Below are 27,760 nucleotides of genomic sequence, written 5' to 3'. Positions count from 1 at the left end.
ATAAACCGCTGGGCAATATTCCATTCCAACGTAGTTAAATTTGTCTTTAGATGACAAAAGAACAACTAATTCTTGGATGTGTAGCCCAATACTGTGGCTTCATTCTCATAATTTTTGCAGCTAGTCTGAGGTCTTCCTTGGCCTTCTAGACCCTTTGCAATTACTCAGCTCACCACTGCTCTCTTTCTTAGTGATGTTCCAAACAGTTTATTTTGGTAAAAACTAATGTTTTTTTCCTCTTATTTCTCAGCATCTCACAAAGATGTACTGTAATTTGTACATGGTGAAAACAAAATGTACTAAAAAAATACCCTTTGATAAAAGCTGAGTCAGCACATTAACCACATGTGAATTTTGATTACATGTTTAAAATTGAGGAGTACAAAGCCAAATCAAGGGGAAAAAATGTCTTTGTCCCAAACGTTATGGAGGGCACAGTATCTTCAGATTGGCGCTACCTTAGCCTGATGACACAAAAAAATGTTTAATTTCACCAGTCTTTAATACAACCCGCCAATGCTGTTGATTTTGTACGTGACACTGGCCGTTATATTACGTTCTGGGCACCACTTTCTAATGGCCTGACATTATAAAGCGTTTGAACATCTTTAAACTTGTCAAATGAATTATTATAATCACAGATGTGGTGAAATATTCTTATGTCCGATAATAAATTGTTGCTGACACTAGTAAAGCCCGCTGAGATGCTGTTTCTTCTGAAACGCCCCCAAGCATGCGGTCCCACGCAGCAAGATCTTCGAATTTGTGAGCGTTTAAAAAAATGACGCCCTGCAGCCGCCGTCGTCCGAACGTGATGACGTTAGGAAACCTAGGATTGGCGGTCTGCCATCTTTGATTGTGCGACAGGCCGCGGCGCGAGCGGGGCCTCACTCAACTAGTTTCAGCCGCTCAGTCTCACAAGACAACGGGGGAAAAAACAAAACGAAACGCCCGAGACGAGGGACAGATATATACGGATAAGCTGATATCGTCCAACGCACACAGGGCGCCCAAAGAGCGCAAATAGAGAGTCACCAAGATAGCTAAGTAATAGGGCCCCGGCCACAGAGAAGCGCTAGCAAGTAGTAGGCTGCTAGCCGAGCTGCTAGCTTGCTAGCTTTTGTAATCTGCCGGCCGTTCACACAACAAGGGAAGAGGGCCGAAACAAGCGCCTGGACCGGCTCGGAAAGGAGACAAGTTAGAGAAGGGACCGGCGGAGACAGGTAAGTTGTGCTGCAAAGGACTTTTGAATTGGGTGGTAACGTTGCAGAAAATATGGGGCTAATGAAGGAGATAACAACCCAGACAGAGAATAGATCCACGGTGATGGAGCTGTGTGTGATTGTGCGTGCAGGGGTGAAGGGAGAAAGGTGTGAAATCTGGAGGATCTATCTAAAGTAGGCAGCTAGCGTGCGAGTCAACTTGGATAGCTAGCTAACGTTAACTCCATCGTTTGTTAACGTTGGCTGTACAACTTGCCTGATCAGACACGACTGGCAATGAGTTGGCGTTACATCTTCGACCTGACCAGTTACCGCAGAATGTAGCCGACTAGCTGCTAACATTAGCGAGCAGTAACTATAGCTCGCTTCCTACAGCGTGTCTAGGGCTTTTAAGGCCATCGGGCCTCCCTGACCCACCCAGTCTGCCTAAACTGGTCCATTGAAACAACGCCAGCCTGCCCGGTCTAGTCGATCGGAAGCAACTGCAATTGTTTCTTGCAGCATAATGCCCAAATTACCGTCGGGTGCTTTGGTGTTGTGCACAAGAGAACGTGTCTGGGGGGAAATCGTCCGTAGAGTGGCGATGGTGCTCGTGTCGATGAACTATTTCATCACTAGCTAACCAAAGCTACTTCGCTTGTTTAGTGAAAACCTGCAAAACTATACTTTAGCTGCTTGCCAAATCATGATATGCCAGTTAGCATTTAGGTGACGTTAGCTATTGTGTTGTTACGCTATTTAAAACATACGACGACACTATCTTGAAGCACACCGTTGCTACTACTCCCCAGTAATTACTTTCACAATCGATGTTTGTGTCACCTTGATGGTTAGCTCGCTAAATATCCAGCTAGCTACTGTTATGTTTAGCTGCAGTAGACCGAAGAAAATTGAGTCGCTTACCAAACCAAAACGACTTTGCATACCGCCTCAACGCAACTTCTGAATATTTTGGCGCTTGTAGGCCCTTCAATCTTTGTTTCTATGGTTTTAGAAACATGAAATAAAAATTTGACTAATACCGAAGATGTTTGAAGTGAAGTAACTACAAATTGTAATTAAAGCCGCTCTGGACAAATGTTAAATGTGCTAAAATCTCAAACGTTGAAACGTGTTGTAGCCTATACCCCATCGTTACCGCATTCGGCGAGTCTCATCAGTGGGAACTAGTATAGGTACACATTTCTATCTCAGAATCAAATTCCTTCTTTTTATGTCGTAATGAGTGATATTGTTTTTTTCTCAATCCGTCATTACGGACAGCAGTTTAATGTAATGAAGAACACTTTTCTTAAATTAACTGTTTATTTTTTACAGTTCTTGTTTTTGCGACGGCCCTTGTAACATTTAAACATCTTCAGCATAGCTAATTTAACCTCATTTTATATCTCGAGTGATTTGGACATGCGGTAGGTAAAAGAGAATATGTATGCATGTGAAAACGCACGTTGGTGAAACGGCAGTCTACTGAGTCACCCTCCCTTGTTTATCTATAGCTTACTGACTGAGGGATGATGAATGTCTGAGATGTTCGTGCACAAGACAGACTGCCTGTAGTTTACAGGAGGAGGTCGTTTCCCTCCCTTACGTGTCTGGGAGAGGTGAAGACATTTTTACCGGGCTTAAGCCGGTCCATGAGAACCAGCGGAGGGTTTGTGATATAGAGAAACAAAATCATTACGCTTCTACCATTATCTATTGCTTCTACCATTAGATTGTCTGATATCTCTTAAATATAATATAGGCTGTATAAGCCATACAGGTACTGATGCTCTGATGAAGGCATTGTGCCGGAAGTGGATAGAGTGATCAATCAGTATATATTTTTTTATTGTTCTCGTTCTTTTCCAATTCCTCTGCATAATGCAGTTGTACAGTAACAGTTGCATTTGAAGTTGATACTACAGGCTTGTGTAGTTCCCAGAATTGAACACCACCTGCAGGATCTGAAACTCCCAAGCTTTCTGTGTAATGATTCACTGCAGAGAGAGATTTACTTTCTCTCTTGGGCAGGAATGTACTGTATGTTGTCTGCAAGGTTTTATGAACTCACGGAATATTGTTTAAAAGAAGTTAAAACTGTCTGTTGGTTGAACATTCTAGTCAAATGTTTAGCATCATTCCTACTAAACAGCTAATACATTCAAGCTATTGAACAGGTAGATCACAAACAGCCAATCAGCCAGATAAGTCACTGGTGAGCAATGAGATGGGGGTAACCCATCCTTTCCTAGATGCCGATGAAGCTATAGCCATTTATGCATCACATCAAGAGACTTGTGCCCCAACAGTTAGTCATCCAGAGGTCCGTAACAACTAAAAGGTGGAGTTGGTTAAACAAAGTTTGCATGTAACATTTGGTACAGGGACCCCTTGGACCTTTCTAAACTTAAGAGATTCAGGAATTTCCTGTGTCCAAAGGGAAATTTTTCACAAATGTTGGAAATTTAGCCACTGCATAAATACAATGTTTGCATCTGTGATGGATAAACACTGCACATGCTCTTATCATGGGTAAACTTTTTTAATCAAGTCACATTCCTTTTATGTAGTATATTACACGTGGGCACTCACAATCCCTGCCTACTGTTGTTAAGGCGTTTGATTGACAATGGGATTGCTGCATGTGGTCTCTTCCACTGAGGCACCCTGCAGTATCTGCCTGAGGGGAGGAGCTACAGTGGACAGCTACAGTGGAGCTCATGGGTTGAGTCTGAACCGGCTTTCCTGGTCTGTCTGATGATTACATCTGATGATACTTTACATGTCTGCCTGATTGGAAAGGAGCACAACTTCCTGGTGAATTCCTCAAAGCCTGGGCCTGCACAAAAAATAAAGGCTTTTTTGGAGCCTGGAGTAAATACCGTCTCCCTGGACATTTCAGCACAAGTCACTATAAGTATATATTTTTTGTAGGAATGGACTCTTGCTTTGTCTACATTTTGGAGAGCCACAGATGAGTGGTCACCGCCAGATTTGGGATGCAATCTGTTTTCAGTTTATTTATTCTTTACCCTGAAAATGAAGTTATGTTCGTGACACTATGGCATGGAGGTGTACCTCTCAGTAATGCCAGTGTCCTTATACGTCACACCCTGAATGGCAGTATCTCACCTGTGAGAGGTGTTGTACGATAGGGTGTAAGAATTAAGGTGGACCATAAAGAGAATTGCTTTTGATGAAAAAAGGTCCTCATAGTCATTGCCAACTACCCATATCTCAAGGAAAATACACAAGTGTACAGATAACTTTTTTATTTTTTCAAGGGTCATAAATGCATGAGTTGTATTGTTTTTATTTTATTTTATTTTTTAAACTAAGCTGCCCCTAAGAGCTGCATTATTGCAGTGCAGTTTGGGAGTGAACTTTGAGTGGGCTGCGAGTGTGCAGCAGCTGCCCTGATAGGGCCGTGCATCTGGAAGGCAGATGTCCTGGCAGGAATGGGGGCGAAGCCAAACCGCACAGAGCAGAGAGAGAAAGGGGGCGGGTGCAGGGGAACCCCACCCCAACCCTCCTTGCCCCGCCCCACACACATACACACACACACCGCCTCTGTCACCAGCCAGTCCTCTGGAGGGGGCCTCTTCTGTGCCTCCCGAGAGCACGTTTTCGGGCTCCGCAGTTCTGCACGCGCCCCAGAGGCTCTCATCTGCTTCCTGTGTCGGGCTTCTCCCTGCTTCATGGGGATTGGCCTGCTTCCTGTGTCGGGCTTCTCCCTGCTTCATGGGTACGGACCTGCTTCCTGTGTCGGGTTTGTCTCTGCTTCATAGGGATGGGCCTGCTTCCTCTGTCGGGTTTGTCCCTGCTTCATGGGTACGGACCTGCTTCTTGTGTCGGGTTTGTCCCTGCTTCCTGTCTCGGCTTTGTCCCTGCTTCATGGGACACAGGCCTGCTTCCTGTGTGGAGAGCTGCACATGAAGGCCGTGCTGCGAGGGGGGCGCTGGTGGGCACGGCGCAGCGATGATTCGGGAACGCGCTGCCGCAGGGCCGGGGAGCAGGCAGTGTCCTTGGCTGCCCCTCTGACTCTCGTGCCCGGTGCCAGTTTCAGATGGGAGGGAGCAGGTCTGTTTTCTGGCTCTGCTGTCATCACAGTCTCGTTTGATTGGCTCAGCCGTCGTCTGGATGCTTGCGAGACCACTGGGCCGGAGGCCGTGCACCCATCCCGTGTTGTGGTGAGCGGGAGGTGGGGGGGGCATCCTGCTTCAGCTTGAGTGCAAATTGCGAATGTCAGGTAAACGGAGGTTGTTTAGGGTCCAGTATACTTGGTGTAGTGGACTCTTTGCAGAGGCACGCTGTGTTTTTATATATAGCCAGTGTTTGCCATACCGCTGTGGGAGACCTGCTGGATGCCCGGTCCTAATGGCCGTGCTCCACTGCTCCGACACCGCGCCATCAATTATGAATGGCCCCCATGCGGTGCGCGGGATGCTCCGGCCCGGACGACTGTCAATCCTGCACTATTAGGAACTGTCGCCATGGCAACCCGACATGCTCCATTGGCTTCGGGCATTGTGGTTTAAAGTCACAGCGGCCTGCTGTCGGGTTGCCAAACTGCACCGCGACACTTGAGCGCCATCTGCCCACGCGAGTGCTGTGGCTGTGCGTAACCTCTGAAGTGCTTCTGTCAGCTCGGCACCCCACGCACAGTTTCGGATGCACTTTGCAATGCAGCTCAATCACTCTGGGAGTATGTATGATGTCCCTTTGAAAATATACACTCAGTGCCCTCTTTATTAGACATACCTGTCTAGTACCAGGTAGGACTCCCTTCTGCCTTCAGAACAGCCTGAATGCTTTGCAGCATGTATTTAACAAGGTGTTGGAAACCTTCTTTTAGGGATTTCGCTCTGTGCTGACTCGATAGCATCATGCAATTTTTCGCCCACACATTGTTGCTTCAGACTTTGCATCATACCAAAGATGCTCTAGTTTGTTGCTATCTGGAGACTGTGCAGGCCATTGGAGTAAACTGAAGTCGCTCTGTCGCTCTGTTGAGTCTGGGCAGCTATGAAAGGCGATGTCCATTGCTTCATAGCCATCGTAGACTAGGTGTTGGGGTAGATGGTTTGTTTGCGGGGCGGTTGGGGGGGGGCGGGGGTTTTGAGTTATGTGGGACAGTTCTGGAGCTGTCCCAGGCTGCAGGCTCACTCCGGCCCTGCTCTGCTCGCCCCGACAGGAGGCTGGTTCTGAGGGGCGAGGCCGGAGGATCAGACTCAATGAGTTTCCAGCGAAATGTCCGAGAAGTCAGGGCAGAGCACCAAGGCAAAGGATGGCAAGACCAAGTACGCAACCCTTAGCCTCTTCAACACCTACAAAGGCAAGTCACTGGAGACCCAGAAAACTGCAGGTAAGCTCAGCTCAGCTCCGCTCTTTCATGTGACTGAAACACGGCTGGATTAGCCTGCGGTTGTCTTCAGGATTTCAGGGGGTTGTATATTCAGTGTGTGTACCAGAAGGTTAGTTCTGTTCATTGAAAACTGAAGTGGAAGTCCACAGTGGATTTTTTGAAGAAGAGGTCTAACAAGTATTCCCTCAACTGAAGATTGAGGACTATGTAGAAAACTGTGTGATGTGATGTGTCAGTTTATAGAGCCTGGCCTCTATGCTCAATGTAAGCATTCTCTGATCCTCCATTTAAAAAGTCATTTTGCTTGATTTTGTTGTGTCTCTGCACTGCTGTGACCTTCGCTCTTATTTTCCCCTCGAAGTGGCTGCCAGACATGGGCTCCAGAGTTTGGGCAAGGTTGCTGCCAGTCGGCGCATGCCCCCTCCGGCCAACTTGCCCAGCCTGAAGGCGGAGAACAAGGGTAACGATCCCAACGTCAACATCGTGCCCAAGGACGGGAGCGGTTGGGCCTCGAGACAGGACCAGCCCGGCGACGAGCGGTGAGACGCGCGGAGGCCCCGCCTCCTAGCCCCGCCTCCTAGCCCCGCCTCTCAGCCCCGCCTCTCAGCCCCGGTCACGCTTAAAGCAGGAAGTTTAAATCAAGAACTGCACGGTTCAATCTAAAGCTGAACTGTATTTACCCGGATATAAAGAAGTTTATTTGTGACTTATCCTTATCCAGAACGATTTTAAATGAACTAGATAAGGGGTGGCCACACTTTTTAAAATTGCAAACTGCTTTTCCGGAAGACCAGGGAGGTTATGCGGGAGGTGGCTGTGCCGGAGCGAAATCAAAGAAGCGGCTGCTGTCGTTGCTTTTCAATTATGCTACGGTGTGTTTTCAACTTGTTCGTTATCTGTGTTTCAGGCAACAAGAGACCCCTCCACCCCAGCCCAAACAGGGGGCGCCTCAGCCACAGGAGGTGCCTGTGAGCACCAGTCGCTCCTGGGCCAGCAATAAGCAGCCTGGGCCAGTAGACGGTAGGTGGCTGCCCTTAATATTAGATTAGCTGATGACAAAAATCATTCTACCGTCTGTCTGTGTGTATTTATAAAGATGAATGCAATGTTATATTTGGAGAAATATCTCAATTACAACTGATAATTAAATGAAAGTTTCAAAGTAAAAACATGTAACTTACATTTGAATAGGCCTGTTATTGTAAGTAGCTTTGACTTTCAAGTCTTAACGCACCATGTAACGATTGGAATCCGTTTTTTGTGGGCCTGGTTTTCATGGGTCTGGTTTAATTCAGCCATAATCCATTTTAGGTCCATCTGCAGTCCTAGGCAGCATGGGAAAAGTTGTTCAATGTGAAGTTGTGCTGGCTGTTTGTAGCTGTATGCATTGTCTCAACTCCTTTCTATTCAAGTATTGTTAAATGATAGTAACAGTGCTTGTTGCACGTACTGATAAGTGACAGTAACAGTGCTTGGTGAATCTGTCGATAAGTGACAGTAAGAGTGCTTGGTGCATGTATTGATAAGTGACAGTAATGGTGCTTGGTGCACATATTGATAAGTGACAGTAATGGTGCTTGGTGCACATATTGATAAGTGACAGTAACAGTGCTTGGTGCATCTGTTGATAAGTGACAGTAATGGTGCTTGGTGCACATATTGATAAGTGACAGTAACAGTGCTTGGTGCATCTGTTGATAAGTGACAGTAATGGTGCTTGGTGCACATATTGATAAGTGACAGTAATGGTGCTTGGTGCACATATTGATAAGTGACAGTAACAGTGCTTGGTGCATCTGTTGATAAGTGACAGTAACAGTGCTTGGTGCATGTATTGATAAGTGACAGTAACAGTGCTTGGTGCACATATTGATAAGTGACAGTAATGGTGCTTGGTGCACATATTGATAAGTGACAGTAACAGTGCTTGGTGCGCTCAGGGTGTGTTGGGCTCAGTGATGAGAACCTCAGGGGAAGCAGCGGTTCTCCTCGGTGCGTGTTTATGAGGCGACGCTAACGAAGCTAACGTGTGTCGCAGGAGCCCCCCGGGTGAACAGTCAGTTCCACCAGGAGTTCCCCAGCCTGCAGGCAGCCGGGGAGTCGGACAAGCCGGGGGAGCAGCAGGAGGAGGAGCCGTACGGGCCCGGCCCCAGCCTGAGGCCACAGAGTGAGAGCTCCGATGCAGACCTGTGGCATGGGCCAAACCAGGACGCCCTGTGGTCACATTAACACAGCGTTCAGGGTTTTCTGTACACACAAAAAACACAGTTACAACGTGTGCTGCGTTCTGAAAATGCAGCTATTAGTCTTACTGCATCAACTGTCTTCATTTATTTCTAGGGATACCACCAGTTTGTTTAAAATTCTGGTGAAATTGGTCGAAACGCAGAAATGTTCACGACCTACCTTCTGAAAACTCATTTTTCAGAACGGAAGCTTCTGTATTTCTGAAAAAGCGTGACTTCTGATATCAGCACTTTGACCATCATTTAAAAGCTCAAGTTGCATTTTTAACAACAGTTTAATGTAAACAAATTTACTTGGAATGTTTTTTTTTTTTGTGTGTGTTTTTTGAGTGTGTTTTTTTGTTCCCTCTCTGAAACCACTTCTTGTGTGTGTAGATGTCGGCAGTTGGCGCGAGGGCGGGGGCAGGAATCTGAACACAGCACCCAGCCCCCCCGAGATGGAAAGCAAGGTGGCGGAGGAGGGGGCGGAGCGCAGCACGCCCTCCCCCGGCACGGACGCGGACGAGCCCCGCAAACCCGCCGCCGAGGGCCGGGACAAGCGGGACCCCCGGGACCGGCTGGGGCAGCCCGGCCCGCCCGCCCCCGCCCCTGCCCCCGCATCCGCACCCCAGCCCAAACTCAACGGGGGCCAGCAGCCTCCGGCCGGCGTGCCGCCTCAGTTCGCCCCCCAGTTCAGGGGCATGATGCCACCCTACGTGAGTAACACCGCTTAGCCCGCAGGTGATGGCTTCTCTCAAGGGAAAGCGTAAGGCGCGTCGCCTGAGATGTTGTATGCGATATTTCCGTGGCAACGATTTCCACTGTTCTGATCTCCTGTTGTGATGACATATTAGCATGTGTACCTGCCCCCTCACAAAGGGGGGTTGCTCTATCATATTGTGACGCCATATAAAAACGATGAAAGAAAAAGACATTTCTTTGCTCTTCTAGATGTTTCACGCCTACCCCAGGATGCCGTTTCCGCCAGTGCCGGGGAGCTATAGGTACCCCGCCCAACAGCAAGACGGAGCCAAGTGAGTGCTGCGTCACATCTGCATGGCTCACATTCTTCAGTCCGCAGCAGATTCCGTTTGTGTGCTGAGATCACAGTGGCGTTGTGTGAGCTTGTGCTTCTGTGGGAAGTGAGGGGGGGGGGGGGTTAAGGTTAGGGTTAGGGTTAGGGGGGGTGGTATGCTCACTGAACAAGGTTGAAGAGATCCTCGGTTTGAGCCTTAAATTTCATTTCTGTGAGAGGCCGTTTTGTTATACAGAGCAAATATCAGATTGTCATCTTCATTACCGTAACTCTCAGCACAGGAAATCTGAGTCAGAGCAAGAATTTGATGAAGGCGACTTAAATTTTATTTTTGCTAACGTGCTACTCATTCCAGTCCCTAAGAGCGTTTATTAGATTGTATATTTGCTTATGGACACCAATGGGCCAGATGCAGGCTACGTGGTATTGATGACTATCATGGGATAGTGAGGAATAGTTGTTATTGAAGACATGCCTGCTTTTTGGAAATATTTTGACCTTTCTCATTAGCAGGTAGACTTTATAGTGAAGTTCACGGTCCCTCCAATGTGTGTGTGTGTGTGTTCTTGTCTGTATCTCTATCATAGTTTATAGTTTGGTCCAAGGGATGGTGTTGCACTTGTGATTATATGATGATGAAAGGGCTTATCTGGTCCGTGACCATGCAGAGTTCCAGTGGGGAAACTGACCTGCTGCTTGTGCTTCCAGGGGCCCCCGGGCTGCCAACAGGCCCTCACAGGGCCACTCACAGGCCTGGCTTCAGGACCCCGACCGGCCCTCCATCATCAGCGCTACGGAGCTGAAGGAGCTGGACAACCTGGACACAGAAGCTGACGAGGGCTGGGCAGGTGAGCCTGGGTGGTTTTGCTGGAGCTGGTGCAGGGGGCTGTTGACTGGCGGGCCAATTCAGATAATGCCTCACTGTATAACCTTACAATCTGCCGTTTAGGAGCCCAAATGGAGGTTGACTACACGGAGAAACTGAACTTTAGTGACGATGAGGAGAACCAGGCTGGAAAGGAGAAGGGAGAGAATTGGTGAGTTAGCCATCACAAGTAGGAGAGTCTGACTCATCCTTAACACTTTTTTTCTTTGCGAATGAACTCATTTAACTCCACTACAGCTTTGCTGGACTTTTATTCCTCTTTGCTTATATACTAATGAAACTGTATGTTGATCAGTGTGTCAGTTATTGAGCATGGCGGAGGCTTTGTGAATTGTGCTGTGTGAAGTCTCAGTGAGCGACGTGTTTCCCGTCTCTGCAGGGAGTGGATGAGTAAGGTGGAGCGCATGCGAGCCCGCAGCGCTGAGGGCTCGGAGGCCCGGAAGGAGGGCGCGGAGGAGCGAGGGGGGAGCAAAGACTGGGCGGACGGCGCCGACTCCAGAGCTCCCTCTGCTGGCGGGAGGGCGCAGTACGGCAAGCCCGGTCAGCCGGATTACCAGGTCAGTGAGGGGGACAGTGTACCTCAGGCTTCCTTAGTGAACATGCCCCCCCCCCCCAGTGAGCATCCCCAGTGACCCCCCCCCCCCCCACCTCTCCCCCAGGGACAACACGCAGGACGCGCCACGGCGACCGGGCCCCCTCGGGCGGGCAAGCCGGCCGCGGCTCCCCCCGCTGGAGAGGAGGACCTGGAAGCGTGGCGGCAGAAGCGCAAGACGCAGTCGGAGCCGTCGGAGGCCGTGGAGCGGGCGCGGAGGCGGCGCGAGGAGGAGGAGCGGCGCATGGAGGTGCAGCGGCTGGCGGCCTGCGCCGAGAAGCTCAAGCGCCTCAACGAGAAGCTGCGCACTGCCGAGACCCGCGCCTCCCCCGTGCCGCCGGAGGAGCCCGCCGGACCGCCCGCCGCCCCCTCCCCCACCCCCGCGCAGCAGCCCCCCCCGCCCGCGCCCGTCCCCGCGCAGGACCAGCCCGAGCCCAGCGAGCCGGAGGAGGACCAGCCGTCTGCGTCCCCGCAGCCCGACGTGGGGGAGAGCGGCGTGCGGGAGCAGCCTGGGGACGCGGAGGTGCCCGCGGAGGAGGAGAGCCCGGCCGAGCGCGCTCCAGTGAGAGACTGCTTCAGCGCGGAGGAGAACCGAGGAGGTGAGGGTTGTCGTCATCGGTAACGGTCACTCTGTGCAGATGGGCCCCGGCCTTCACAGATGCCTTAATTATGTCACGGAAATGAGTGCGACTCGATTTGACCCCGCTGTGCTTTGCAGCCGAGGAGCCCCCCGTGCCTCTGTCCCGTGTGGAGCCCTCCAGCCAAGAGGACGCCCCAACGCTGCCCTCGGAGGTGGAGGGAGAGCCAGGCGCTGCAGTTCGCCCCTCCCTCACCTCCGGGTATTCCAAACAGTTTCAGAAGTCTCTTCCTCCTCGCTTCCTTCGACAGCAGGTATGACATCATAAAATGATGCGTGATGAGGGCTCGTTTTCTGTGTGATGTCAATCTTGCCAGCTTCCCCTCGGAAAAAGTTTGTGAATGGCCAGCTGACGTGTATTTCGGTATAGACGTGAGGTTCCGTGAGAGGCTGTTCTGAAGATATCCTGCCCCTTTTCTGCCTCCCTGTATAGGAGCAACTGAAGCAGCAGCAGCAGCAACAACAGCAGTGGCAGCAGCAACAGCAGCAGCAGCAACAACAGGGGGGCGCGGTCTCCCCGTCGGGGGCCCCGGGGCCGCCCCCTCAACATCGCTCTCTGTATCAGCCCCTGGGGCCGCACCCCCAGCATCTGGCCTCTATGGGCTTTGATCCCCGCTGGCTGATGATGCAGTCCTACATGGACCCCCGCATGATGTCCGGCCGGCCACCTTTGGACATGCCGCCCATGCACCCAGGTACCTGGACTCTGCTCTTACCTCTTGGGCTAAGGAAGTGATGGCTAAGGTCATTGAAAATGTCTATGGAGGCAGGGTCTGAGAAGGTCTATAGAGGCAGGGCCTGAGAAGGTTTATAGAGGCAGGGTCTGGTCTGAGAAGGTCTATGGAGCCAGGTTTTGAGAAGGTCTATGGAGCCAGGTTTTGAGAAGGTCTATGGAGCAAGATTTTGAGAAGGTCTATGGAGGCAGGGTCTGGTCTGAGAAGGTCTATGGAGCCAGGTTTTGAGAAGGTCTATGGAGCCAGGTTTTGAGAAGGTCTATGGAGCAAGATTTTGAGAAGGTCTATGGAGGCAGGGTCTGGTCTGAGGATGTCTATAGAGGCAGTGTCTGAGAAGGTCTATGGAGGCTGGGTCTGAGAAGGTCTATGGAGGCAGGGTCTGAGATGGTCTATAGAGACAGGGTCTGAGAAGGTCTATAGAGGCAGGGTCTGGGAAGGTCTATAGAGGCAGGGTCTGAGAAGGTCTATAGAGGCAGGGTCTGAGATGGTCTATACAGGCAGGGTGGTTGGCAAGAGAGCCTGGAAACCTGTGGCTGTGTCCTGATGGGTTCTTGCTTCTGTCCGTAGGGAGAATACCTCCGAAGCAGCTGGTGCGCAGAGACCCTGCAGACAGCAGCGGCTCCGGCTCGGACTCCTTTGACCACCTGACCCGACCCATCCGGGAGCACGGCCTCCCCAGCGAGCAGCGCATGGTGTGGGGCTCCGAGCCCTATCCCCCGACCGAACCCATACCCTCAGTCACGCCCCCCAAAGGACGGGATGAGACCAAGGAGCCCAGGTAAAGGAGAGCGGCGCTGGTTGTGCTTCTCACAGACTTCTTGCTTCCTGTTCCTTTATGCTAAAACTTGGGTACTTCATACTCTGCTCTCTGGTCTGTTGCTGTCTTGATTCATCGTGTATGCTGTGAAGTGAGAGCTCTTTGCAGAGGGTGAGGTCGTCCCTAATGGCCCGTCTCTGTCTTCTCCCGAGCAGAATGGACTCTGGGCTGGAGCTGGAGAGGCCCGTACCTGCCGCATACCCGCAGGAGCACAGTCCGCTGGAGCCAAGGGGGAAGAGCGACTTCTTCCGGGACTCGTCCGAACCGCTGTCTGCCTTCGGCTGCGGTCCGGAGGAGGCCCCCGGCCTGCTGCAGCCCGACAGAGGCCCCGCGGGGTCGGTGTTTGAGCCCCAGGAGGCCAGTCTGCCCTGCGGGGAGGAGGCGGAGACCCTGGGCCACTCGCTGCTGAAGAGGAGCATCTCGCAGGGGTCCAGCCACTCGCTCAAACTGGAGGAGCCGCGCTTCGACGGCGTCCCCGCCGCCCCCAAGACCCAGGAGCTCCCCGACCCCGCGGAGCCGGCGGAGGACAAGGCCCGCAGTGAGCCCTTCCCCCAGGGCCTGCCGGGCGCCAACAGGGCCACCCCGCCCGCGGAGGTCACGCACAAAGCGGACAAGCTGCCCTCGCTGGCCGCCAACAAGCAGAAGGCGGACATGCGCTGGGGCCAGCGGCTGGGGGCCGGGCGTCGGGACGGCCCGGCCGGGGACAGGCCCGTGCGCAGGTCGGGGCCCATCAAGAAGCCGGTCCTGCGGGACATGAAAGAGGAGCGCGAGCAGAGGAAGGAGAAGGAGGAGCGCCACGAGCGCGGGGAGCGCGGGGATCGCGTCAAAAAGGAGGTCGCCGTCAAGGCCCCCTCGGCTGCAGCTGCCCTCATGGAGGGTCAGAAACCCCCCGGCGAGGTTAAGAGGGAGCAGGCTGCCGCCCCCGATCTGGGAGACTCCTCGAGCAGCAGCTCAGGTAAGCCCAGAGGGCCGCAGGTGCCCGCAGGTACGCAGGGTCCGGCCCCCCAGGAGGACAAACAGGACAAGTCCCTGGCAGCGGACAAGCATCCCGAACCCAAACCGGCATCTCGCAAAGAGTCCAGCCTGCCTCCCCGGGCATATCGGAGGGAGGAGCGCGAGAGGGACCGGGAGCGGGACCGGGAGAGGGACCGGGAGAGGGAGAGAGAGAGGGAACGCGAGAAAGAGAGGGAGAAGGACTGGCCCGTCGACCCGAGCCACAGGGGCCGCGGCCGAGGAGAGTACTACTCCCGAGGGCGCAGCTACCGCGGGAGCTACGGCGGGCGGGGCAGGGGCAGCCGGGGCCGCAGCCGCGGGGACTACCCCTACCGGGAGCCGCGCTCGCGCTCCGACCTGCCGCTGTCCGCCGCGGGGGGCGCGGGCTTCCGCTGCCGCGAGGAGAGCGAGACGCGCAGCGAGAGCTCCGACTTCGAGGTGCTGCCCAAGCGCCGGCGCCGCCGCGGCTCCGACACCGACTCGGAGAGCGAGGGCCGCGAGTCGGCCAGCGACACGGGCGCCTCGGACCGCGAGCCCAGCGCCAAGCCCAGCCGCCCGCTCCGCCGCGAGCTGCCCGAGGCGCGCCGCGGCCCCAGACCGGGCGGGGCCCCGTCCTTCGGCCCCCCCCACGCTCCGGACAAGCCCGGCTCCCGCGAGGACGAAGGCCGGCCCAAGCCCGGCTTCCTGCCCAAGGGAGAGCCCTCGAGACGGGGCCGGGGGGGCCTGTACAGCCGCAGAGGGGCCGGCAGGGAGCGGGGCGGGCCCAGGTCGGTCCCCCTGCGGAGGGCGGGGATGAGGGAGTCCTCGCAGTGGCCCTCCAAGCCCATGGAGACCTTCCGCCCCGAGGAGGCGGACACCTCCAGGTTCGACAACCCCGGCCTGGACAGGCGGCCGCCCAAGTACGACGGGAGGAAGTTTGGGGAAGCCGGGCCCGGCAGCCGAGAGCGACCCCGCCGGCCTCGCCCCGCCCGCCCCCCCAGGCAGGACAAGCCCCCCCGCTTCCGCAGGCTAAAGGAGCGGGAGGCTGCCGTGATGGCCAGCGAAGCTGCCTCGGAGACCCCCGCCCCGGACTCCGCCTCCCCGACCCTGTCCAAGGCTTCGGGGTGTGCGCCGCCCTCGTCCGAGGGGGCCGCCCCCGAGCCGGCGCCGGCCGCGGGGGCGGTCCCGTCCGACGTGGGGCCCACCGCCGTCGTCGCCGCGGGGAGCAAATCGCCCGACCTTTCCAACCAGAACTCGTCGGACCAGGCCAACGAGGAGTGGGAGACCGCCTCGGAGAGCAGCGACTTCAACGAGCGGAGGGAGCGCGAGGAGAGGAAGGAGGCGCTGGAGTCCGCGAGCGTTGCCTCCGCCGCCGCCGCCGCGCAGCCCCCCCAGGGCGCCGGCGCCCCGAGCAAGGCCGCCGGGGAGGGGGGGCTCACGCCCAAACGCGAGGCCGCAGCCGCTGCCGCCGCCGCCAAGCGGAGCTTCTCCAGCCAGCGGCCCGTGGACCGGCAGAACCGGCGGGGCAACAGCGGGCCCAAATCCAGCCGGGGATACGCGGGCGGAAAGGGGGAGCGCAGGGGGGGGGTCTGGAGCCAAGGCCGGCCGCAGAGGGTGAGTGTCCAGCGGGGCCGACGCGGTCTTGCATGCGCCCAGTTGGGTACCGACACCCAAAATTGCTAGTACCTAGCTTAAGCGTGTGAACCTTGGTGTTTAGTATGCAGTATGTGTGTGCTTGATGAATATTTAATATGAGAGATGTGAGAGATTACATTTTCACCGTTCACGCTTAAGCTTGGCAGAGGTACTGTTCACACCTTGCCTGATTTGCATGACCTCCTGCCTGTTCTTGGGTGCTATATTAGGCTATATATTCTACTGCTTCATCTGTCACCTTATTAGTACTGCTAATTCCATTCGCTCTTCAGTCGGTTATTCACCTCTTCTGTCTCTCTTGCTTTTCTTTGGTCAATGTTTTTGCTTGTATGTTCCATACCTCCTTGTGGAAATGGGTTTCTTCATTAACCTTTGCCCTTAGTAGCGACATAGATGCCATATTGTATAGCTTTATTTCGCCAGTACCCAATACAGACTGGTGCACTCTATGATTTATTGGTTGTAGGTGGATGTTGGCAGTTGATTTCATTTTTCATGAATAAATCGGGTGAAAATAAATATTGCCAGCGATTCGGCTGTAGTGCTGTTTCTCTCTACTGGTGGAAAGTTAAATAAATTATTCAATTTTCTTGAAACGAATTTCATGACTGCAGCTGTATCCAGCATGATCAAGCTGTGGGATAGACGTTTGCAAAATTGCGGACTTCACCAGCGAATGCCTGTGGCATTGTGTGCATTATTCTTATGGGTGTGATGGCTCTGCTGGGCTTGGTAGTGTCTTCAGCGGCAAGCCTGTTCTCTGTTCTATTTCTATCTTTCTTTTTCTTGTTCTCTTTCTCTCTCTCTTTCCCCCCCCGCGTCTTTCCTGGACACTATCGCTCCGATTCTCTGTCTCTGGGGTCTTTGTCCTCAGGCCGCTCGAGGAGCTGGCCCAGGAACTGACCGGTGTCGATCCAACCAGCAGTGCCGCCCAGAACTCTGACGGCCACGGGGGCGCAGGCCAGCGACCCGCCAAGGACTCCGCCTCCCGCCGCAAAGAGGACGCCAAGCAGGCCGCCAAGAAGCCCAAGGAGAAGGCCGACGCGCTGTCCCAGTTCGACCTCAACAACTACGCCAGTGAGTTTTCTCCTCGCCCGGTCCACTGGAGGTTGTGTGCTTCAAGGTCACTCCAGCATAGAGCTTTCTTCATTCATTTTCATGCATCGTTTGGTCGTTTTGGGGATGTTGTTTTCCGGCTCTGTACACAAAAGCAGTGGGTAGCTTTGCGCTGTGCAGGCGAAACGAGCGTTCACCTGCTCCGCTTGTTCCCTGGTGGCAGGTGTGGTGATCATCGACGACCACCCGGAGGTCACGACCCTGGAGGACCCCCAGTCCAGCGCCAACGACGACGGCTTCACGGAAGTGGTGTCGCGCAAGCAGCAGAAGCGCCTGCAGGACGAAGAAAGGAGGAAGAAGGAGGAGCAGACTGTGCAGGTGCTGTGCAGCACCTTGCCTGCCTGCTCACAGTTTAATGTTAACCGATGTTAAGGCATTGACGCTAATTTATCTCGGAATCTGGTGTCAGCTGACGTAATTATGCGCGTCATACGGAAGACTCTGTTCCGTTTCGCTTGTGCGTGTCTGACTGTCTGCCCGTTCCCTTTTTTAGAACTGGAGTAAGAAAGGCTCTGGTGAAAAAGGAAGAGGTGGGGGTTCCAAGCTGCCTCCTCGATTTGCCAAGAAGCAGCAGCAGCAGCAGCAGCAGCAGCAGCAACAACAACAACAGCAGCAGCAACAACAACAACAACAGCAGCAGCAGCAACAACAACAACAGCAACAACAACAGCAGCAGCAACAGGCGATTGCATCTTCCCAGGCCGCCCACCTGGCCCCTGCCCAGCCAGCAGGCCAGCCCCAAGCTCAGCCGCAGCCCCAGCCTCAGCCTCAGGAGGGCGCTGTGGCGCTGCCCGGCGCCGTGGACTTCACCGGGAAGAGCCTCGCCGCGGGGCCGGCCCACGGCAGCCTGGGCACCGAGCTGTGGGACAACAAGGTGGCGGGGTCGGCCGTCCTCCCCGACATGAAGAAACGTGAGTGGCGGACGGACAGGCCTATCCGAGCACTGCTTTCTCTGAGCGTCGCCGATGTGCAGCGTTTCTCACGAGCGGTTTTGTGTCTGTGTGATGCAGTGGGACCCATCAGCCCGCCCCAGCCCCCGTCCGTCAGCGCCTGGAACAAGCCTCTGACGTCGTTCACCGGCACGGTCACGCCCGAGGTACGTTTACCCAGAATGCACGTCATCATCGTGTCCCATTACGAGAACATCGGCGTCCACGTGTTGAGCGTTTTCATCTTGCACTGACAAGTCAGACGAGTTAAGACTGTATTTTAAATTAATTTATGGAATAAGGGCTTTCTTTAGATTATTTCAGAAAATAGTTTATTCTTTATTGTATAAAAAAACAAGGTCTAGTGGGCAGACCTGCTTGCAGTAATGCACAGAATGGCTGTAACCTCTCTCCACTGGGAGAGCTCATTTCATTAGCCTGGTGGCCAGTGCTCAGTCATCCTACTGAAAGTGATGTACCTCAGAGAGCTTGTGGCTGTGAGGAGGCTAATGGCTTTGCTGTGTGGGAGCAGGGGGTGAAGTCCGGTGCGGAGGTGGGCGTGGAGCTGGGCATGGACAGCATCCAGTTCGGGGCGCCCTCGTCGGCGGGCAGCACGGACAGCGACGGCGTGCCCGCCATGCTGGAGAAGGGTTCCGACAACAAGCTGCCCGAACCCAAAGAGCAGCGGCAGAAGCAGCCCCGCGCCGGGCCCATTAAGGCCCAGAAGGTACCGACTCCCTGCACCCCCTCCCTCCGAGCCCCCATCCGACTCCACGGCCTCAGCTTTGGTGCCATACGTGTAAACACAGATTTAAAAAACCTGTCTCAAGCACATTCCTTTTCTAAGAGATGCTGCGTTTACCCTCTCTGAGTTGTGAGATGAGCAAACTAGTGATATGCCTGAAATGGGAATTGATAAGTGATAACCCATAGCAGGCTTAATATCGGTAATGTTGACTAATGGTTATAATCAAATGACTATTTTTATATTTGGTAAAGCTCGTCAAAATGACACAGCTACTCTCACCGTGTTACACCAGCTTAGGCTACCTCTCATTATTTACTGAGAAGCTTCATCAGGAATGTGCCGTTTGTCACAGTCTCTATAGCGTGTGTTAATATCATCAACCGTGAGCTCCAGAATGAAACGTACATGCAGGGTTAATGCAAGGATCAGTGTGTGTCGAGTAGCAGCGCTCCAGAGTCCCACAGCGGCACTGCTGTTTAATGGTATGGGAAACGCATATGTGCAGTGCCATGAAGATGTATTTGCCCCCCCCTCCCCCTGATTTGCTGAATTATTGCATGTGTCACAATGAATGGCTTCAGATCCTTCGACAAAATGTGGTATTAGACAAATGGAACCCGAATCAACACAAAACACAATTTTAAAATTATTTCATTTAATGAAAAAAGTTATCAAGCACCTGTATCGCTCTTGTGGAAAAGTAATTTGTTGCACTGAATGGTGCTGAAGATTTGGAATCATGCAGCCTGACGTGCAATAATAGGCAAAAACTTTGCAATGACTCTGTAGACTGGAGCCCAGTCTGCCTTTTATTGTCATCTCTGCCCAAAGTGAGTGACTGCGCGTGATTTATTGCAGCCGTAAGTGCTTTAGCTCACATGGGGTCGTAAAACTGCTGTGCTGTGTTTTTCGCATGGCCAGCTTCCGGAGCTCAGTCCCCCGGAGGCCAAGGAGTACAAGCCGGGCCCCATCGGGAAGGAGCGCTCCCTGAAGAACCGCAAGGCCAAGGACGGCCGGCAGTCGGAGGGCGAGGGGCCCGACAAGGGCGGCCCCGGGGGCGGCCGCGGGGCCGACTCGGGCTCCCCCACCAAGGACGGCAAGGTCCCCGAAATGGGGGGCGACATTGAGGGCATGATCACCGCCCCGTCCGTGGAGTACGGGAGCGTGTCCAAGGTGAGTGCTGGGGTAGCGTCAGCACGTCACAAACGGGAATTAGTGTTTTTTTTTTTTGGTTTGTTTTGTTTTTCTAAATTGAAGATCATTTTAATAGTGATTGATTCCATCAAATGCCTTGTCTGTCTTCACAATCTGCCATGTTTTGTTTATTTTTGTGCAGAAAGATGTTAGCGCTTGAAATTAAGAAGTTGTAGAGACTGGGTTTTGCGATTGCTAACTTGCTTTGGGTACCTGCAGGAGTTGGGTCTTTCCAGCTTGCTGCTGTAGTGTAACTATTGTTCTTCAATAAGTACATGTTCTGACGACCGCCTGCTTTGTTTCTCCCTAGGAATCCGTGACAGACTACACCACCCCGTCTTCATCACTGGCTGACAGCGTCCCCACCGGCGTGAGCAAGATGGAGGAGAGCCTGGTAGCAAATGTGAGTTTCCACAGGCGCCAGTGGGGCAGCTAGGCTAATGGGGAAGCTAGGCTAATTGGGCGGCAAGGCTAACGGGGAAGCTAGGCTAACGGGGCGGCTAGGCTAGCGACACTGCAAAACAGATCGAACTCTGCACCTGCCGGTGTGTTCAGTGTGTATAAAACACCCTCCTTCTCTGCTCCTCCCAGGTGGCCCTGCCCCACACCCTCCCGCTGCCCCGCAGAGAGGCCCTGCAGCAGAGCTCCGCCCTCACCACCGTCTCCCCGGCGACCGTGGATCTCACTCTGAAGGTGAGCACACGTCTAGCTAGCAGGGGATACAGTCCCGGATGGCAGCGTAGAATAATGCTTGGGGAGCTGGGCTTGTAGCTAAGATCGCTGGTTCAATCCCCAGTATGGACACTGCCATTGTACACACACCTGTACTGCTTCAGAAAGTGTTCCACTGTGTAATTGGTGTAATTGTTTTTTTGGGGGTTCAGTTCAGTGTACATCTTTATAGTTTTTAAAGTGCTGCTCCATATTTGCTGTGGTGTGCCTGTCTGTGACCCCCCCCCCCCCCCCGGCAGATGGAGTCGGCGCGTAAGGCGTGGGAGAACTCGCCCAGCCTGGGGGAGAAGAGCTCGCCCGTCACCTCCTCGGCCTCGCCCATCACCAGCGGCAGCGGGGGAGGCAGCGCCTCCTACAGCTCCTTCTCCAGCGCCTCCATGCCGCAGATACCCGTGGCCTCGGTCACCCCCAGCACCTCCCTCTCAGGTGGAGCGGCCCGTCGTCATGGAGCTTCTCCTCTTCCCTTTAGCACCTCCCTGTTTTTAATATGTTAACCGTGAGACTGGTTTGGGATATGTTTGGGGTTAGCATGCTGCATTTGCATTTTGGGTAAAATGCTAAAGTAAATGTAGCATGCTGCCCTGCTGTCCCTGTGGCAGTATTATGGGTAATTACTGTCATTTGATCAGGCTCATATATTTAAGCCTGATTACCAGTGTGCAGGATGACTCAGGGCTGGTGCAGGTTGCCAGATCGAGCTTCTTTATTCATTAGTTTGGGCATTTGTACAGAAGCAGATTCTGTACGCACAGAATTAGAATGTTTATAAATAAGTGAATATTACTGTTAATTATGGGTATTCAACTAAATCTTTTTTATGTGTGATATTTGTTTCTATTATAATAAGCTTTACTGTTTAAATAACTAAATTCTCTGCTTTTTTAGAAAGACTGCTTCTAAAATCGTGGTGGTTGTTACACAGTGACGAATGTAAGCCATAACAGACTTAAACCAACGCCTGAGTGTTTACGATGTTTGTTTTAAATGTTTTCCCTGCTCCTCTCAGGCTCTGGGACCTACACCACGTCCTCTCTGAGCACGAAGACCACCTCCGCGTCCGACCCCCCGAACATCTGCAAGGTGAAGCCGCAGCAGCTGCAGGGCGGGGGCGTGTCGGGGGGCTTCTCCCAGCTGGGCTGCGTGCCCTCCCTGCTCCCCCAGCAGCAGACGCCCCAGGTCTTCGTGTCCCAGTCCGCAGCTGCAGCAGGTGGGGAGCCGTCCGACGACCCGCCCCCCGCCCCGCCCCCGTCCCGCCCCTTCCCTACCCTTGCCCCACCCCCGGCCCCGCCCCTGTCTCCGCCCCTCGCCCTCCCCAGCCCTCGCCCAGTGGGACTGCTGTGATTAGGCTTCAGAGCGCTGGCTTCACATAAGAGCTTGCTGGCTCGATCTGTCCAACTAGGAAAAATGAAGCAATTAATGAGGTCATTTCCCAGCTGGCTTTTAATGGACTTTGATCGGAGAACAGACTGGCCCGCGTGCCAGAGAGGAAACGAGTGCAGGAATGCCCAACATGACAGTGAACGCTGCAGTTAATTATAACGCAGAGGGAATATTATCTGGATATGAATCCAGGCGAGCGCGCACTAAAGCATTAAAAACATGTGCACTGATCTGGATGATGTTAAAGGTTTGAAGTAAGGTTCAGTTTGGTTGGTCCCTTTATGGCGTGCTGTGTCCCATAAGCCCCTCTGAGTGTGATCTCTGTGCTTCTCCAGGCTCTGCGGCCCAGATTCCTGCCTTCTACATGGACACCAGTCACCTGTTCAGCCCGGCGCACCCCCGCCTGGCCCCCCCGTCTCTGGCTCAGCAGCAGGGCTTCCAGCCCGGCCTCTCTCAGGTACCGCCAGCGCCAGGCTTCCTGCGCGGAGCGCGTCTCAGTGCTGACAGCGGTGTGTGTGTGTGTGCGCGCGTGCTGTGTGCATGCGTGCTGTGCGCCTATGTGTGTGTACTGTACATACTGTACATTGTGGCAAGCGGGACGTCCCGAGACCCTGCCCTCTCACTCCTGCTTATGGGACGGTCCTCCTCAGGCCCAGGCTCCATCGTTTGATTTTTATTTGTTCCTCCTTCCAGCCGACGGCGGTGCAGCAGATCCCCATCCCCATCTACGCGCCTCTGCAGGGGCAGCACCAACATCAGCACCAACACCAACATCAACATCAGCACCAACACCAACACCAACATCAGCATCAGCACCAACACCAACACCAGGCCCAGCTGGGCCTGAGCACCGGCCCCCCGGTGTCCCAGCCACAGGACCTGTTCAGCTCCTCCCTGCAGCCCTACAGGTCAGCAGTGTGCAGGCAAGGCTCTCACTCAAAATTCAGCCATTTTCCCTCAAAAAATAACAGAGAATTTAGGACAAGATCTCGGAACTTCATAATTTTTTTTTATTTTTCACGAAGTGGGTAGGGCACACACTCAGGGGAAACTCATAAATGCATGTTGCTATCCTTCTTCGGCTATTCATAGTTTGTGGCCTGCTCTTGGCTTCACAGTATTATTTATTATTTATTTTAGATTTTTATTTAGTTTAATTTTTACTATTTATTTTTTGCTTTTCTTTCTGAGCCCTACCCATTGTGAGTGTTTTTCTGGTTACATGTGCCGGGCTGGTTTTCCAGCACACTGGTTTAATAATCGGTTGCTGCACTGAAATGCCGTTGGGCGTAGCTGCAGTCAGCTGTGTTAGCTCTGTACCATACATGCTGTACCCCAGTAGAATGCAGGGTGCTGAAGCTCCCCCCCCCCCGCCCCCCTCAGGTCCCAGCAGGCCTTCATGCAGAACAGCCTGTCGCAGTCTCCCATGATGCTGTCGGGCACGACGCTGCACAGCTACCCGGGCGTGCAGCCCCCCGAGCTGGCCAAGCCGCAGTCCAGCCTGGCCTACCAGCAGACCTCCAGCGCCCAGCACATCCCCATCCTGTTCGAGCCCCAGCTCAACCAGCCGTCGGGCCTGGGCGGCTCCCAGCTCATCGACACGCACATCCTGCAGGTGGGGGTCCGGACCCGACGCTAGTGCTCTGCGCTAGCGCTCGCGCCAGTCGCCGGCTGTCCTCCTCCCGTTTTGCTGTCTGTGAAGTGGGGAGGATTTTAGCTGTGGATAAACGCGGTTGGGTGGATTGAACGTGTTGGGTGGATAAACGCGGTTGGGTGGATAAACGTGGTTGGGTGGATTGAACGTGTTGGGTGGATAAACGCGGTTGGGTGGATAAACGTGGTTGGGTGGATAAACGCGGTTGGGTGGATAAACGCGGTTGGGTGGATTGAACGTGTTGGGTGGATTGAAGGTGTCGGGTGGATTTGAACGTGTTGGGTGGATTTGAACGTGTTGGGTGGATAAACGCGGTTGGGTGGATCGAACGTGTTGGGTGGATCGAACGTGTTGGGTGGATTGACCGTGTCGGGTGGATTGACCGTGTCGGGTGGATTGACCGTGTCGGGTGGATAAACGCGGTTGGGTGGATTGACCGTGTCGCGGTGCAGCGCACGGCTCTTGGCGGTGTTGTGCTGAGGCTTTTCCTGAGCGGTTGTTGTGCTGAGGCTTTTCCTGAGCGGTTGTTGTGCTGAGGCTTTTCCTGAGCGGTCGTTGTGTTGTTTTTTGGGGCAGGCGCGGCAGGGGCTGAGTCAGCACTCGAACCTGTACTCCGGACAGGTGCAGCAGCACGGACAGAGCAGCTACTACAGCTCCACGCAGTCCCCCAGCTCGGCCCTGCAGCAGGTAAGCCCTCTCACACACCCCGCCCCTGTCCTGCAGCCGGTAAACCCTCTCACACGCCCCCCAGGGGAAGCCCTGCCCCCGTCCTGCAGCAGGTATCAGAGACACTGCTTCCTACGCCAGCTGTGCACAAGGTGACCCGGGCATTTCTGTGTCCACCCAGGTGACTGTGCCTCTCCCCGGCTCCCAGCTCTCCATGCCAAATTTCGGGTCGGCGGGAGGCCAGCCTCTGCTCGCCCTGCCCCAGTCGCTGCCTCCCACTCCGCCCCAGGCGCAGCCCCAGAGCCTGAGCCGCCAGCCCCCCATCAGCCAGCCCTTCCGCGGGCTCATGGGTCAGAGCGGGCACAGCATGATGCAGCCCTCCAGCAAGGTGAGTGGCCCGGTCTAATCAGCGCAGAGCCCAGGCGATGCTCCAGACACCCGCCATCTTGGCTCTGTGAGGTGCCATTTTTCCACAGTTCATTTAGCTGTCACCATGGAGCTTTAATGCCATTTGCGCTTCATTTATTGCACTTTTGTGGGATGTGTGTGTATGTGAGTGTGTGTTGCCACTGACGTAGCTGCACTGTTGTCACGCAGATGTGTGAGATGGATTTGAAGCTGTTTGGCAGTGGGATGGATATGAAGCCTGGGACTCCCCCAGTGAGCGCTCGGAGCACCACCCCCACCTCCAGCCCCTTCAGGTACCGCCCTGGCACGTTCCAGTCCAGGTAGCCTTGATTACTAGCCTCTTAGGCTAGAAATATACTTGAATGTTTTTGCGGGTGACATTGTTCCCTTACTCATCTGCTTGCTTTTTGTCTGTCTGGGGGTTTAAAAGGTATGTCTACTAGGAGGTAGAGCAGGGTATCTCTTCTAATGATTCTGGCATCTTTCCTGGCTTCCTATATGTATACTGCCCCCATGGTGAACACGGGTATTGCACCTGACCGATGCGTAGAGTTAATTTTTGAGGACGTACACAAAGAACGCTCTGAATGACTTGGGGATACGCATGAGGGGAAGCTTGCTTACGTGTTCTTGTGATTTTAAATCAAGTATGTTTCCAGCCTGAGGTATCACTGTTAGCACTGTCATACCCATATATTCCCTAACATGCAGTTTCCAGGTTTCCTTGCTGCTAAATGAATGTGAAGTGTCAGGCCCAGCCTTTGGCTCAGCCTGTTCCTGTGCCTCTCTCCCGGCCTGCAGAGCGAGCTCCACCAGCCCCAGCAGCCAGAGCAGTAAGATGAATAGCATGCTGTACCAGAAGCAGTTCCAGTCGGGCTCCGCAGGCATGCGCATTCCTCAGCACTACGCCGGGCAGTTCACCCCGCAGGTGAGCCGCGGCTCCAGGTTCCGCTCCGCCGCGCCACCGAGCTAGCTCTAGGCTAGCGGAATGCAGCAGCCCACCCCGTCTTCACTGGCTCCGTGTGCCTTCTCTCCTCCCACTCTCCCCCACAGATGCTGTCTCAGCCCAGCCTGGTCTCCCCGCTGGTTCGCCCGCCCCACTCCAGCTCGTTTCCGGGAGGGGTGCAGAGGACTCCGCTGGGCCCCCCCATGTCCCCCTCCCTCGGTGCCGGGCTCATGCCCCACCCCAGGCCTCAGCACCCGCCCCGTGGCCCCCCGGGGCCCTCCATGGGCCCTCGGGGTACGCACGCTGCACTGAAGGCAGAGCAGGACCTGAAGGTCGGTATTCCCAGCCAGTGCACTTTAGCACGTTAGCCAGCTCAGAGATGGTCCCATTGCTCTGAGCTGGCGCTAATGCTACACAACCAGTGCACCTTAGCACGTTAGCACGTTAGCCAGCTCAGAGATGGTTCCATTGGGCAGAGCTGCCACTAATGCTACACAGCCAGGGCACTGCTGCACGTTAGCACGTTAGCCAGCTCCGAGATAGTCCCATTGCTCGGTTAGCATTTAGCGCTCATAAAGCACTGCTGGCTGGTGCACTGAGCAGTGTGTCTGTTCTCCCGGAGCTCATGGCTGTTGTCTCTCCCCCCAGGCTAAGCAGCGTGCCGAGGTGCTGCAGTCCACCCACAAGTTCTTCTCCGAGCAGCAGCAGCAGCAGCTCAAGGCCCCGGTCAGCAAGCCGGGGCGGGTGGACGGAGGGGGGAAGGGGGTCGACAGCGTGGCCCCCAACCACCAGGGGGGGCCGCCAGGGGGCTCGGAAGCAGAGAAGCCCCCCTCCCTCGCCGGGCCCAAGCCCATACGGACCGGCCCCATCAAGCCCCAGTCCATCAAGCCTGAGGAGAGCAAGTAGAGAGAAACCCCCCCACCCCCTAACCCCCCCCCGCCCGCCCCCGGTCGCCTTGGCGCCCGGACCCTCGGGAGAGGGGGAGGCTCTGCTCACGCACTTACTCACACACACTCACCGACTCGCACGCCCCCCCCCCCCCACCCCAACCCCGGCCCGTCCCCATCGTAGGATTAGGAGGAGCATCCTCCCTCCCCCACCCCACCCCACCCCACCCCCAGGGGCGTCGGTGGGCTCTGCATTTGTGTTGAGTTGGGCCCCTCTTTTTTAGCAGGGGGGGGGGGGGAAATGGCACAGCTTTGATGGCTGCACTCGGAACGTGTACGAATGAAGATACAGTAAAGAAATGAAATCCGCTGCTGAGTTTGCAATTTTCTTTTATAGCAATATATCTTTTTCTCCATGGCTTTTCTTTTTTTTTCTTCTTTTTTTTTTTTGAGTGGAATCACATGTATTTGGAGGGAGTTTTTTTTTTCATTTTTTGTTTTGTTTCGAATGCATTTTTTTGTAGTAAAAACAATCTAATTTAAAAAAAAAAAAAAGGTGTTTTAGCGAGCAAGTCTTTTTTTCCTCGTTCCTCCAGTAACTAATCGCAAACGTTTAGGGGAAACTAACGTCGAGAAGCGAGCAGCAGCGCGTCCATTTACCGTTTGAACGGAACGCAGCGTAGTTGCCGCGCGCGCCCCCTCCCTCCCTCCCTCCCTCGCCGTCGAGCGTTTTAACCCAGTCCGCTGCGCATCAGGAAACCGCTTGGTTTTGCCTTTTTTAAAAATCGCCCGCAAAGGAAGTGCGAAGTCGCCGGCGGGCGGGCGAGCGAGCGAGCGAGCGTGTGATTGACGGGTCGGTCGATTCGACTGCGGCCTCTCTCTCTCCGCTTTAAGCCTGGGCTCTCCTCTTGGTCTCTGAGCCGAGGCAGAGTCGCGGGAGGGCGGCTGTTTGGATTTCGGAAGGGCTGTCCGCTG

At 54.3% G+C, this 27,760-nt stretch overlaps 1 protein-coding gene across 1 annotated transcript; it reads left to right on the top strand.

Moving 5' to 3' along the window:
• Window positions 1-828: 828 nt before the first annotated feature.
• Window positions 829-26,830, top strand: prrc2c (proline-rich coiled-coil 2C). Its single transcript, XM_035414666.1, is given in 36 exon segments — window positions 829-1,223; window positions 6,400-6,570; window positions 6,932-7,109; window positions 7,478-7,590; window positions 8,609-8,737; window positions 9,192-9,511; window positions 9,747-9,829; window positions 10,540-10,679; window positions 10,781-10,868; window positions 11,097-11,274; window positions 11,377-11,670; window positions 11,701-11,908; window positions 12,028-12,200; window positions 12,380-12,641; window positions 13,248-13,458; window positions 13,653-16,050; window positions 16,052-16,083; window positions 17,000-17,202; window positions 17,405-17,559; window positions 17,735-18,152; window positions 18,252-18,337; window positions 18,703-18,897; window positions 19,840-20,091; window positions 20,423-20,515; window positions 20,704-20,805; window positions 21,084-21,270; window positions 21,851-22,051; window positions 22,560-22,681; window positions 22,918-23,132; window positions 23,608-23,839; window positions 24,455-24,565; window positions 24,726-24,932; window positions 25,142-25,245; window positions 25,754-25,880; window positions 26,006-26,230; window positions 26,547-26,830. Coding segments are annotated over 35 exon segments (8,415 nt in total). The 5' UTR covers window positions 829-1,223; window positions 6,400-6,455; the 3' UTR covers window positions 26,805-26,830.
• The last annotated feature ends 930 nt before the right edge of the window (window positions 26,831-27,760 follow it).

The sequence above is a fragment of the Anguilla anguilla genome, chromosome 4 (genome assembly GCF_013347855.1).
Source record: "Anguilla anguilla isolate fAngAng1 chromosome 4, fAngAng1.pri, whole genome shotgun sequence".
NCBI classification, from domain to species: domain Eukaryota; kingdom Metazoa; phylum Chordata; class Actinopteri; order Anguilliformes; family Anguillidae; genus Anguilla; species Anguilla anguilla.
This window is presented reverse-complemented; position numbering and strand designations above follow the sequence as displayed.